Source organism: Bombus affinis, chromosome 12, assembly GCF_024516045.1.
Source record: "Bombus affinis isolate iyBomAffi1 chromosome 12, iyBomAffi1.2, whole genome shotgun sequence".
Taxonomy (NCBI): Eukaryota; Metazoa; Arthropoda; class Insecta; order Hymenoptera; family Apidae; genus Bombus; species Bombus affinis.
Window position 1 is genome coordinate 8,412,837 of NC_066355.1, and position 11,490 is coordinate 8,424,326.

The 11,490-nt window shown below is 34.3% G+C and overlaps 3 protein-coding genes across 7 annotated transcripts in view; 2 read left to right on the plus strand and 1 right to left on the minus strand.

The window, feature by feature from the left end:
* The window catches only part of LOC126922673 (uncharacterized), a 14,375-nt gene extending 12,137 nt beyond the window's left edge, over nucleotides 1-2,238 (plus strand). For both annotated transcript variants that reach the window (XM_050735463.1, XM_050735462.1), the window contains exons 13-15: nucleotides 49-256; nucleotides 675-917; nucleotides 994-2,238. In XM_050735463.1, the coding sequence (XP_050591420.1) occupies nucleotides 49-256; nucleotides 675-917; nucleotides 994-1,101 (559 nt within the window). In that variant the 3' untranslated portion in view covers nucleotides 1,102-2,238. The remainder of the gene's footprint in view (nucleotides 1-48; nucleotides 257-674; nucleotides 918-993) is intronic.
* On the minus strand, nucleotides 1,931-11,301 carry LOC126922733 (protein N-terminal glutamine amidohydrolase-like). Of its 4 annotated transcripts, none has more exons than XM_050735602.1 (6): nucleotides 8,926-9,073; nucleotides 8,300-8,447; nucleotides 8,042-8,222; nucleotides 7,066-7,219; nucleotides 6,659-6,929; nucleotides 1,931-6,542 (listed from the first exon to the last, which is right to left on the minus strand). In XM_050735602.1, the coding sequence occupies exons 3-6, from the start codon at nucleotides 8,131-8,133 to the stop codon at nucleotides 6,388-6,390; spliced, it is 672 nt and encodes a 223-aa protein (XP_050591559.1). In that variant the 5' UTR covers nucleotides 8,134-8,222; nucleotides 8,300-8,447; nucleotides 8,926-9,073; the 3' UTR covers nucleotides 1,931-6,387. The 4 variants fall into 4 exon arrangements, with proteins under 4 accessions (XP_050591559.1, XP_050591558.1, XP_050591557.1 ...); XM_050735601.1 differs by having other exon boundaries at nucleotides 8,042-8,227; XM_050735600.1 differs by having other exon boundaries at nucleotides 1,931-2,405; nucleotides 6,376-6,542; nucleotides 8,042-8,447.
* On the plus strand, nucleotides 9,265-10,457 carry LOC126922737 (isochorismatase domain-containing protein 2-like). Its single transcript, XM_050735606.1, has 4 exons — nucleotides 9,265-9,508; nucleotides 9,683-9,826; nucleotides 9,907-10,092; nucleotides 10,167-10,457. Exons 1-4 carry the CDS (start codon nucleotides 9,380-9,382, stop codon nucleotides 10,317-10,319), a joined length of 612 nt encoding a protein of 203 aa, XP_050591563.1. The 5' UTR covers nucleotides 9,265-9,379; the 3' UTR covers nucleotides 10,320-10,457.
* Nucleotides 11,302-11,490: the final 189 nt, after the last annotated feature.

An 11,490-nucleotide genomic window follows, 5' to 3' on the forward strand; every position in this document is an offset into this window, starting at 1 on the left:
ATTTTAGGGGGCAATAGTTGACAAATTCATTTCCTATACGTGTTACAGTCGAAGGTGGTCGCGTGAACAGAAATCGGTCGGCTCACCGGTCTACGGTTACATTCAAGGTGGAATACCTGGTACCCTACCAGGAACTTTGGCAAGGGTCGGTTCTGTAGGTACTCTTGCTTCCGTGAAACAAGGGCCACCGACCAACTTGCCACCCTACATGTGGGCACACTTTGGCGACCACATGGCAACTGCCAATGTATACGCTGTAAGCGACAGGAGTGACGATAACAGCGTTCCTTTAACTAATATCACAAGCTTACAAGAAACACTATTCAATTACGGAAAGAGAAAATACTACGAAACTCATAAAAATAATTTTCGAAATATTTGAATAAACGAAGCCACGAAAATTGTCATTTAGACCTCGCTGACCATTTTTCACAAAAATATACCTATATCCTAAACTAGCTGACGATAACATTTCTGTTCAAAATTTCGTGAACTCTATTTCACATCCTCCGAATTACACCAAACGATCTGTGTATCGCATCATCGATTGGACAGTGTTCCTTGTTAGTTAAAGATAAAACGATTAGAGATAAAACAATGAGAAATTATATTTTCATCTGTATTTGAAAGATTTATTCCGACAAAAGGTATATTAAATTTGTGTTTGATCTTAGACGGAACCTATGGGTCCAACTCGACCAAGTTCCGCTGTGTTCGGTTATCCACCTCTCAATATCCATGGAACATTGCCACCAGTACCATTGCCACGACTCCAAGCTCCGACAAGACCACGACAAAGACATCAGCCAGATCCAGACAGCTCGGATTCCGAGCCGCAAGATAAGGACAGGGCTGATCTGATTCCGCAGAATAGTGGTTTTCATGTTCCCAGGCCAAAGTCCAGGTCATCGTTGGCGGTGAATATTCGTTTTTCCAATATGTCATTTTCCACGCTCGGATGCTTTGAATATTCAATGATGCTTCTATTTTTAGAATCAAAGCGGAATTTACAACGACGTGGAATACGATCAAGGTGATGTTCACCATTTATCGAAAAACAATATCCCGATGTCTACTTACAGACCGTACTATCGAACGTGAAATCCCGGAAAAAACCTAGTTATATGTATATTGATAAGGACGCTTGTACCGTGAGAAACGAGAACAAAGAGAACAGATTTATCTAGATATTTTAATCGACGTTCTAATTTATACCAATTGTTTCAATAAAACGAAAAGAATATTAATTAATCGTTGGGAAACGAGAACATAAGAGAATGAAATCAATGCACCTACTTACGTTCGTATCATTGATCGCATCAATGTAAGTCAATCTGAGCAACTACTTAACTTCTATTTACATGTCTGTTATTCTATAAATATTTATTGTACTAGTATTATCCTCGAAATACTTCGTAGAAGTCTAAAAAAAAAATATATTCAGGCTGTTTTTTAACGACCTAAGAAAACAAGGGTGTATGACGAACGATTAGCATGAAAACGATTGCCCCTTACTATTATGTAGTTAATACTTGTATCACGTTTAGTTATTTATATTACACGATAGAGCGACAACTATGAACGAAAATGCGATGCAATTTGACACCCAGAAAATCTTCAATCTTATTAAATCACTAACAATTTCATTCGTTCACTGTGCGTCATACTGCAATCCCCATTTTCTAAAATAATTACCACTGAATTGTTGACAGTAATATTGCATGTATGTAATGTCACTTACACAAACTTAAAAGGTTTGCTAATAATTAAGCAATCTTAAACGTAGAAATTGCATTGTAAACTGTAAGATTTCCTTACGAAACGAGCTGAAACGTAAGGGCGGTATACTGAATAAGTATATACAAATAGGACAGTATACTCAACAATGCGTTCATTGCGTTGCGGGGTGCTAATACCATAATTCAATATGTAACTTTTGTAATTATATATTATATATTTTTGCAAATTGAATACAGTATACATTTGAAAATTTGCGCGCCATTGCCTCTTTTTTTTTTTAATTCTCCGATGCCTACAGTACAATTCTTCTTCAACAGTGTAACACGATACATAATAAACGTAACAAACGTACGCCGGAAATACTATGCGCATACTGAGCAAAATCTTTGTTACAGATAATTTCAATAAACACCAAATATCTCGACAAAGCATGTTAAACAGAGAGAATAGAAAACTCGATTATGCTGAAAAAAGTTTGTTAAGAAATGTTCCATAACAGTTTGGACGCAAAAATTCGATAAATACCCAATAAAGAAAAAGAAAAAGCGGAATCATTTGGAGAATTAAACTTCGATTACCATTTTTTTTCTTTTTTCTTTTCTTTTTTTTTTTTTTTTTGGAAGTATTCGACATTTTGGTTCTGTTGTTTCACTGTGGCACCTGACCTGAGAAAGAGGAGAGAGAGGATCTTGGTAATGATTCGTAAAAATCGAAACAGTACATCGATAAAAATTCAAAGAGACAAACGGAGTGCATCCATTTATTAAAACTGATTATAGAAAGGACGAAGTTTGGAAATAGATTTCATTTTATCCCATTTATAATTATTTGTGAACATGCGAAAAAGATTTGTGATTTGTTGCTTTTCCAAAAAGTTGTACAATATGTATTATATGTGTATCGTAGAACGACAATGGTAAGAGTATGTCAAACGTCGATAAATTGCATAATTTAACATTTTAAACTCTCTTTCATCGGTGTATCGAAATAGATACGATTTAATTAAAAATATCAATATAATAAATATGAAATATTAATAAATATATATATATTATAATAATGATCACTGTCATGATAATATAGTAATTTCTTCTGATATATATATATATATATTTAGAGCGATATTTTGAACGATAGAGATTAGGTCTTTTTCTCAAATTTTTTTTGTTCATTTTGTATTTTGGTAATCGAAGATATTACATGCTAAAAACGTCGGTCCCGAGTTTCTCGCATACGATACGATGCCGATGTATAAGCGACAAGACCTTTCCGCGATGATCACATTCGACGACAAGAACCAGTGTTGGGTATGTGTTCGAATAAAATTTCAATGAAATAAAAATAGCAAGGGAATAGTTAATTAATAAATGGTTTATTTACTATTGGAGCTACTCGTTACTGGAATTATTTGTGTTATCCCTTGATAAGATAATGTTATCTAAGTAACTTATATTATTATACATATATACTCTTATTTCAGTCTCTCGTTTATATATATAACAATAATTTATAAATCCTGAAATATTTATTGTATTCTATTAATATATCCCGAGGAATATATAAATTAATTATTGTTTGCGCGTTTATATAATATATACATATATTACGTATTACAAATAATAATAATAATAATATATATAAATTGCATTTCCAAGGATATATCAATAAATATAATATGTACCTCAAGAGATTTATAAATTATTTTTTATATATTTATATTTAATACTTTAACTAATATATATATATAATATATAAAAAAAATATATATATAACTAATTGGAAAAAGAAAGATTTACTTGCCCGTTAAAAAATTTCGAATAACAACGGTGAGAATGATATCTACCCAACACTGGTAAGAATGATATATGTACATTCAGTGATTAATTAATTATCCCACAATCGGTGATAAGTCTGCTTACAAGTATGTATGCAAATAGCAACGTGATATAAAGTGAATTGGAGAAAAAACACATGTCGATGATAAAGACAAAGAGATCTAGTGAAAGATGTTGGAAGGCAAAGAGTGGACGTACCCTTAGACTATAAACGCGACTGTCGGTTCTTCGCCTTTTTCAACAATGATTCTCAATCTATTCGAAGAACCGACAGCTCGTTTGCATTCGCTTGTCGATTAGATTTTCTGTCGCATCGTATTACGCCGTGTTACAGCTATAAACAATAGATTCGCTAAAACATCTACGAGTACATAGTCTTGTTGCAATTGTAAAGTTATTCTCACTGAAATCGTAACAATTTACATGCCAATACAAATTTACGTTCGCGAAGTTTCAAAAGGCAGGACGATTGGAGTATTTCAATTTAAATAAGCGAATAGAGAAGTAAATGGAAAGTAATGTAAGAAATCTACTACGTAGATACAGTATACATGTAGTCTGTTTTAGGGAGGTCAAAGATTCCGAGATTTTCGTTGTCAAAATTTATTTCCGAGAGTCTAAGGGACATTCGTTGATTCGAAAATAATATTTCGATGTAGGCAACAATTGTTCGCGTGGGATGCTCGAATTAAGCCTCGATTTCCATTGATCAAATTTTCACAGAGAAAATTCTGTTTCGACAAGCAAACACACTGCATATTATAAAGAATCAATTTTTAGTATCAATATCAGTATATACGTAGGTATTCAAAGTAGAAAGTGTAAAGTATCACAAGAATTACAATAACTATTTTACATTATCGCAAAGATCACGTTCTCGCCCTTACTATCTCGGTTGCACAACAATAATAAGCGCTTTCCTCGATTTTTTTGTGCATCAGCGCTAATAAAAGCGCTAGTAAATACTTCGTCGAACGAATGTGTCCATAAATACGTCAGTCTTAGACACAATAATTATAACGATAACACCACCAATGGAGCAAAGCCGCGATAAAGATTTACGCGTTATGATAAAACGTATGAAGACGAGAACAGTCATCCCCAATACTTGGGTCAGAACCCAAAAGCTTGGAACATGGTCGATAGTTAATGTGTAGCAGACAACACAGAGAGATGGGGTTCTTGGCAAGGTTCTGTAAAAAGACTTTTAAAAAGAGGGGAACAAATAACGTATCAGCATAGCCTAGAAATAGAGGCAAATAGATATCGACACTATAGGAAAAAGCGCATGTCCTTGCAGAAACCACTTTTTTTCTCACGATATTGCTACTTGTGTCTAATCGTATCAAGTACATTTTTACACATAAGTAGAACTATCGTTATAAAAGAATTGGTTTTTCTAAAGACGTGGATCTTTCTTATAAGTTTTGATTTCTTTATTGAAATGTCCAAACATTATAGGAGCCGAGGAATAACGAGAGGAGCCAGCAAATCTTGAACTTTGCAACGGTAAGCTGGGGCTCTACGCCCTTTGATCAAATGCGTTTTGTCCAGGCGCTCTCTTTTGTTCCCCGCTGTTACTGCTCCTTGCATTGTTATTGATTAATTATGGAGGCTCCGACCCCATAATTTAGTATCGCTGGAACCGTAGCATTCAACGATAATAGTAGGAAAGACCCGTACCAAACCGTAAACCAGAACAAAGCTGTATAATATTGTGAAATTTTAGTAACCGATAGATAATTTATTAGGAGAAATGTATCAATATTATCTGTTTATATTATATTTCTTTTAATCACTTTTAATCACAAGTGAAAATTTATTTTCTATATACCCCTTAGGGCACAATCATGCAAGACAAAAGCAGTATATACGCTCAATTGAAGTCTCCATATACTGCATTAAATCATTGCTATTTGAATCCTGGAATCACAGTAGAAACAAAAGGCTTTATAGATTTAGAGGTATCAATTAATTCTTTCCTTCCCTCTGCTTCCTTCTCTTCTTTCTCTTCATCACTATTTTCTGCTTCCTTCTCTTTTTCCCTTTTTCATATGATGTAAAATTTTCATAAAGAAAACTGCGATTCGACAAGCAAACATACAACAAATTCATTATTATAAATCAATTTCTAACATCAGCATTAGTATCTTTATGTAAATTTATGGTTTTCACTGTTTTCAATATTTAATAATTTACATATTACATCATGTAGCTTATACGATTTTGTCAAATGAGGTAAGATCGAAAAAAGAACAGCTTTTCATCATTATTATTAAATCGAGAAACAATCATGCTGGATTTTCAAATCATATTGTTTGTAGAATCAATAAGTTCCAATTGTACGATCCATTTATGGATCCACACGAATATCCATTATATATACTTAAAATTTTAAATATACGGTTTTATACGGGTTTTTCACACTGTGTAGTATTTGTAGCGCTCGAACAACAGCATTTAAAGAAATCCTGTGCGTCGCATGGAACACCTTATATTTAAATTCGAATTAAGAGGTAGGAGTAAAAAAATGCGTGAGATACATATAAACAGGAATAGTGTTAAAGGTTATATAGCGAATTAAGAATGTTGATAGAAACAAAATGATCGGTTTGTCATTCACAGAGATATAGCTGTGATTTTGAACGATGAATAATGCTTAGATAAATGTTATCATCGAATATTAACCCAATTTCGGTTCACAAAGGTACATGCACTTAACCAATTCCCTTAGGCCATACAATTCATTTGTTGACAATTGGAAATCGAAGCAGACAATCGTTATCCTTGCGGAACTTACTTAGCAGTTTACTTAAGTCGGTGTAGGTTGCGGGTGAGGTGTACGAGGAGCCGTTGGGATCGCATTTGGCCTATGAAATCGGTCGAATAATTGGTCTAAAGTCAATACAACCCCGAACCCGGTTCCTGGATCCATGTTAATAAAGGAATCCAAGTTGTCCTTGCACGCTGGAATGTTTGCAAAAGAAGAAACGAATACATGTGTAGTAAGAAAAAAAAAAAGGAGAGAAAGAAATCCCTTTATAGTTGCGTAGCCATGCCTTAACGTTATTCGATAAACATACTTGATGTTGAAATTGGCGGATAATCCGGTGGCGTCTTGATCCATGTTCCATCCTCGCGTTTCATATGATGTCGATCCGATGCAAATTCTCGCAAGTACACATTGGCTGGGATCACTCTGAATCTTCTGTGATGCTCTGGCTGTAGAACCTCGTCCGATCTAAACGTTTCCATCGCGTATTTCCAGAAATGCGTCGGAAACGGCAACGCGCTATCTAAATCGTAAACAACCGCCCTTTCGTCGGGTGCGTAGATAAGGATTACGTGGAAGTCCTATGGATACAAACAAACACGTTTTTTTCCCCCAGAGCTAGCTCTATCATAGTTACAGGTTTAAAAAGAAAATGAGAAATCGTGGTCTCGTCGACGTTAATAATCGTTTTCTTTTTTGTTGATTTTGCCAACTGACCCAAACTACGAGCTTATCCTCGTCCTTTCCTGCACGTTGTCGCCAAAGCGGTACGCTACGCCAGGAGTTGCTCACGAAAGCAACATAGCAATGCTGTAATTCCGATCCGTGTCTGGTCGCTACATCTTGACAGAGCTTCCATACATTTTCCTCGCTAGAATAACATAGTTTGTTCTTGCAGACGACCGTGTTCGAGATGATCAAAGATACGGGTATTTAGATGTGTGCAAATGTGATGCAACACGGTGCAACACGAACGGTGGTAGAAAACAGGAAAAAAAAAGGAACGATAACTCGGGATTGCTAGCTTCGATCACAATCGACCAGAAAGGAAAAACAGTGCACAGAAATAGAGGAAGTGCATGTAGTGTTTTCCGATGAAGATTCGTGATATATATGCAAGCAACTAGAAATATAAACAGCGCATAGAAATACTGTTAAATGTAGATGATAAGTCGTATGACCCGCGATTCGATATTATTCAAAGTTTTGGAACAGATAATGAAAATAAGGTTACTGGAGATGCAAAGGAAAGTTTATGTACGGCTGGTAGGTGCTATGTGTTTGTCATGAAATAAACATAGCAATTCGTTCAAGCTGAAAGACGAATGAAACATGTTGTCGATAGACTTTCATAACGAACTAACTGCCAGCATGCATGATTAATTCGAAAGAACGTATTAAACTCCTATATTCCTGTTGATCAAAGATTTAAAAAAAAAAGAGGCAAAATACATGATTCTACCAATAAGCAGTGCATGGAAACGCGCGGGTCTTTTCAAAGCGGTGCACAATAGCGTATCATGATTCGTGGATATTTCATACATTTTAAAGATGGCGGCGACATATCGCACTGCCGTCTCTGTACTACTGCAACGTATCGATCCATCGCAAGATATACCGCAATACGACACGTTTATTTGTTCAAATCGATAATTTTATAGAAAAATCGGACAAATTTCGTGAAAACACTTACCAATAACAACTCGTATACACGCACTCGGATGCTTTTGGGAAAAGCTGCACCAACGGCTTCGTATGCCCGGTTTCACGAGGCTCCCCGGCCATTCTTTGTTTACAAACTCGATCGAAGTACCACGATTCGGTAATTAATTAAATACTATCTCCAGATTGTTAAAATTTGTGCAATTCGTGACCTAAACTGCACGTAAACATTATATCAACTGATTAGATCAATCTGGTAAGTTTGATAATACTCAAAAAGAATCCGTACATCCGATCTTCCCAGATATCATTGTTTGACTGCCGCTCGTCGCTACTCCACTCTTCTATGTGGCCATCCTACATCCGACTTGCACCTGGGTCGCAGCGCTACCACGCATGCGCGAAACCAGTCGATTTAAATCACTAAATTTACATCTCTGAATACGTATTAAAAAATGTTTTACAAATTTACACGACACACGTTTGCTTTACGTTTTACGTCTAAATTTTCATTTTATGATGCTCTTGGAACATACTTTTATAATTGCACATCTGTATAATAGTTTCACTATCAATAATAGCTTCTAGTAATTCCTTACGATACGTTTCGTAAACAATTTTTTTTACAATTTCATTAAGTTTCTATTTGTATATAATTTAGTTATGTGTGTATGTATGTTAACTGTTTATCAATTATTTGCATTTACTGCTCTTTTGTTGACCTTACGTCAGTATTATACATGTAAACGTTTAAGCAATCAGAATATTGAAATCTTAATCGAAATTCCAAAAATACAGGATAGATAATATCAAAATATAATTTCAGGATATAACAGGTAATGTCAAAATTAAGCAAATACAATAAACAATACTATAACATCATAATGTATTGTGTACAAATATATACATACGTACCTTGACCAGTCGGCAACATTTGTACATAAAAACACAAATATACTAGTAACAAGTAGACAAGTTAACGATATATCAACAGAATGAACTACATTTGTAGAAATGTATGATCAAAATGTAACGAAGCAACATTTTCGCGCTTACAAATATATTTACACTCCTGTACGATAATTACTATAATATCTTTATGCATCTTATTATGTTGCTCGCACATCGAGAGGGTTCGTACGAAATCGATTAAATGCAACACGTCTAAAGTTAGTAAAGCTAAGACTGACCGTGAACTTTGAATATCACAGAATAATATCACGTGCGTCATAACATGAAAGCACGTTAGCTTGCAATATAAAAATTCGTCGACATTGCACCAGTGACCTCGCCAAGTGGTTCGCTTTGTAACTCTGCAGGGTCGTTTTATTTCATATTATCACGCAAATTTTCAAGGATTATTGTAAATATGGCAACAAACGCTGCAAAAGCTGTTTTAAAGCAGGGTAAAAGTGTTCTGTTAATATGTGATGTTCAAGAGAAATTCGCTAAGGCTATGTTCGAATTTGATAAAATCACACAAAATTCGGTGAAATTGGTAAATATGCAGTAATGGATATAACATGTGATATAAATATATATGTACATATAAGATAACACGATTTAATGGGATCTTAGGCTCTTAACATTCAGTACTTGAAAAGATTCTAGGTTATGTAGTACAAATCATTGAGCATAATATAGATTAAATCATATATGTATATATTTACAGATAAATGCCTTGAAGCTTCTAAACGTACCTATAATCGTTTCTGAGCAAAATCCAAAGGCTCTAGGTAAAACGATTTCTCAATTTGATATTTCTGGTGCCAAAGGGCCATTTGAAAAGACTCAATTTAGCATGTGTATTCCTGAAGTATGAACATTACATAGTTATTCTTCTACAAAGGACACTGTTAAAATACCTTTTTCAATAATTTTTAAAATAAATTTTAGATAAGCAAGGAACTTTCTACAATTTGTGCCGGTCAAAAACCAGATTCAATTATTCTCATTGGTCTTGAAACCCATGTATGCATAGAGAATACAGCAATCGACTTAAGACAAGATGGATATGAAGTACACACTGTTGCAGACTGCTGTACTTCTCGTACTCAAGAAGATAGATTATTGGCCTTAGAGGTAAAAATATAACAATCTTATAAAGAAACAAAATTATAAATGGATATAGTGGTTAATCTGTATAACTTTCACAGAGGATGAGAGAAATAGGGTGTCATATAGCTACTTCAGAAAATGTTATTTTCAAGTTACTAGCCGATGCAAAGCACAAGGAATTCAAAAATATTCAAAGTTTGGTAAGAACACCAATGCAGTATACTAACCTAGTCCCTCTTGCAAAGATATAAATCACAATGATAAATATGTACCTGTGCATAGTGATAAATATAAAATCCTCAAGACTAATAGAAGAAAATATTTTTTAGAATAATGTGCAAAAATAACATTATCTTTATTAAACAAAACTTAATAGAAGGAATACAAAAGTCTTAATTTTTTCCTGTTGAACCAAATCCTCCTTCTCCTCGAGCAGTATCATTTAAACTATCTACCTCTTCAAGTTCTGGATATATTATTTTTTCACAAATTAATTGGGCTATACGATCACCTGCAGCGATCTTGAAGTCCTCATTACTGTGATTAAATAGCACTACTCCCACATTTCCTCTATGTTAAAAAAATGAATGAATAAGAATTTGAACATTTTTGATGTAAAAATAGTATAACTCTACAACCATCCATCGTATCTCTCACGCTTCAACATTCAGAAACTTATTTTATACATTTCATAATTGTCTCATAACCACTATATACTATATATAATTTAATTGTTTAAACACTCACCGATAATCGGCGTCTATAACACCTGCGCCTACGTCAATATGATGTTTCCATGCCAACCCCGAACGTGGTGCTATTCTTCCGTATGTGCAGTCAGGAACTTCAATTTGCAAATCTGTTTTGACGAGTGTTTTACCATGTCCAGGCACAATGTATTCATAGGCACTGTTAAAAAAAACTAGTACTCATTAATATATGAAACTTTGATAATTCGGAAACCTCAAACGTTATTTACAATTGTATGTAAATATATGTTTCACAAATATATATACCTTCTTAAATCGTACCCAGCAGCATATTGCGATCCCTTTACTGGTGCATACGCTTTATCAGACAATTTTGCGAATCTTAACATTTTTCCTTCGTTTATCACTGACTTGAGAAACGTACGTAATTTTTCAAACCGCTCGATCGTAACGATACTGTATAAACAGCGTGAAACGAACCGGCTTTACAATGTAATCTAGTTTACCACGTAATACGTGATTCAAGTTCGAAAATGTGCCAAAGCGCGAAATTTTAAGTGATGTTGGGACTGTAAAAGGTAATTAAATTATAAAGGACAATGTTAAAAATTGTTGTACTTCTCAAAAATGAAAAGCTCTGTTCTATCTACAACATGATTCTGAATAATAAAAAAATGTAACAATCATTTATTCGAGAAAAGATGTAAAAATT

Excerpts from the sequence above, each read along its gene's own strand:
- LOC126922737 (XM_050735606.1), top strand. The coding sequence starts at position 9,380 with ATGGCAACAAACGCTGCAAAAGCTGTTTTAAAGCAGGGTAAAAGTGTT. Across the intron at positions 9,509-9,682 it reads CACAAAATTCGGTGAAATTG|ATAAATGCCTTGAAGCTTCT; the intron begins GTAAATATGCAG and ends ATATATTTACAG. Across the intron at positions 9,827-9,906 it reads TTAGCATGTGTATTCCTGAA|ATAAGCAAGGAACTTTCTAC; the intron begins GTATGAACATTA and ends AATAAATTTTAG.
- LOC126922733 (XM_050735603.1), bottom strand. The coding sequence starts at position 11,167 with ATGTTAAGATTCGCAAAATTGTCTGATAAAGCGTATGCACCAGTAAAG. Across the intron at positions 7,220-10,815 it reads GTTATAGACGCCGATTATCG|CGAGGAAAATGTATGGAAGC; the intron begins GTGAGTGTTTAA and ends ATGTTATTCTAG. Across the intron at positions 6,930-7,065 it reads AGGATAAGCTCGTAGTTTGG|GACTTCCACGTAATCCTTAT; the intron begins GTCAGTTGGCAA and ends TTGTATCCATAG.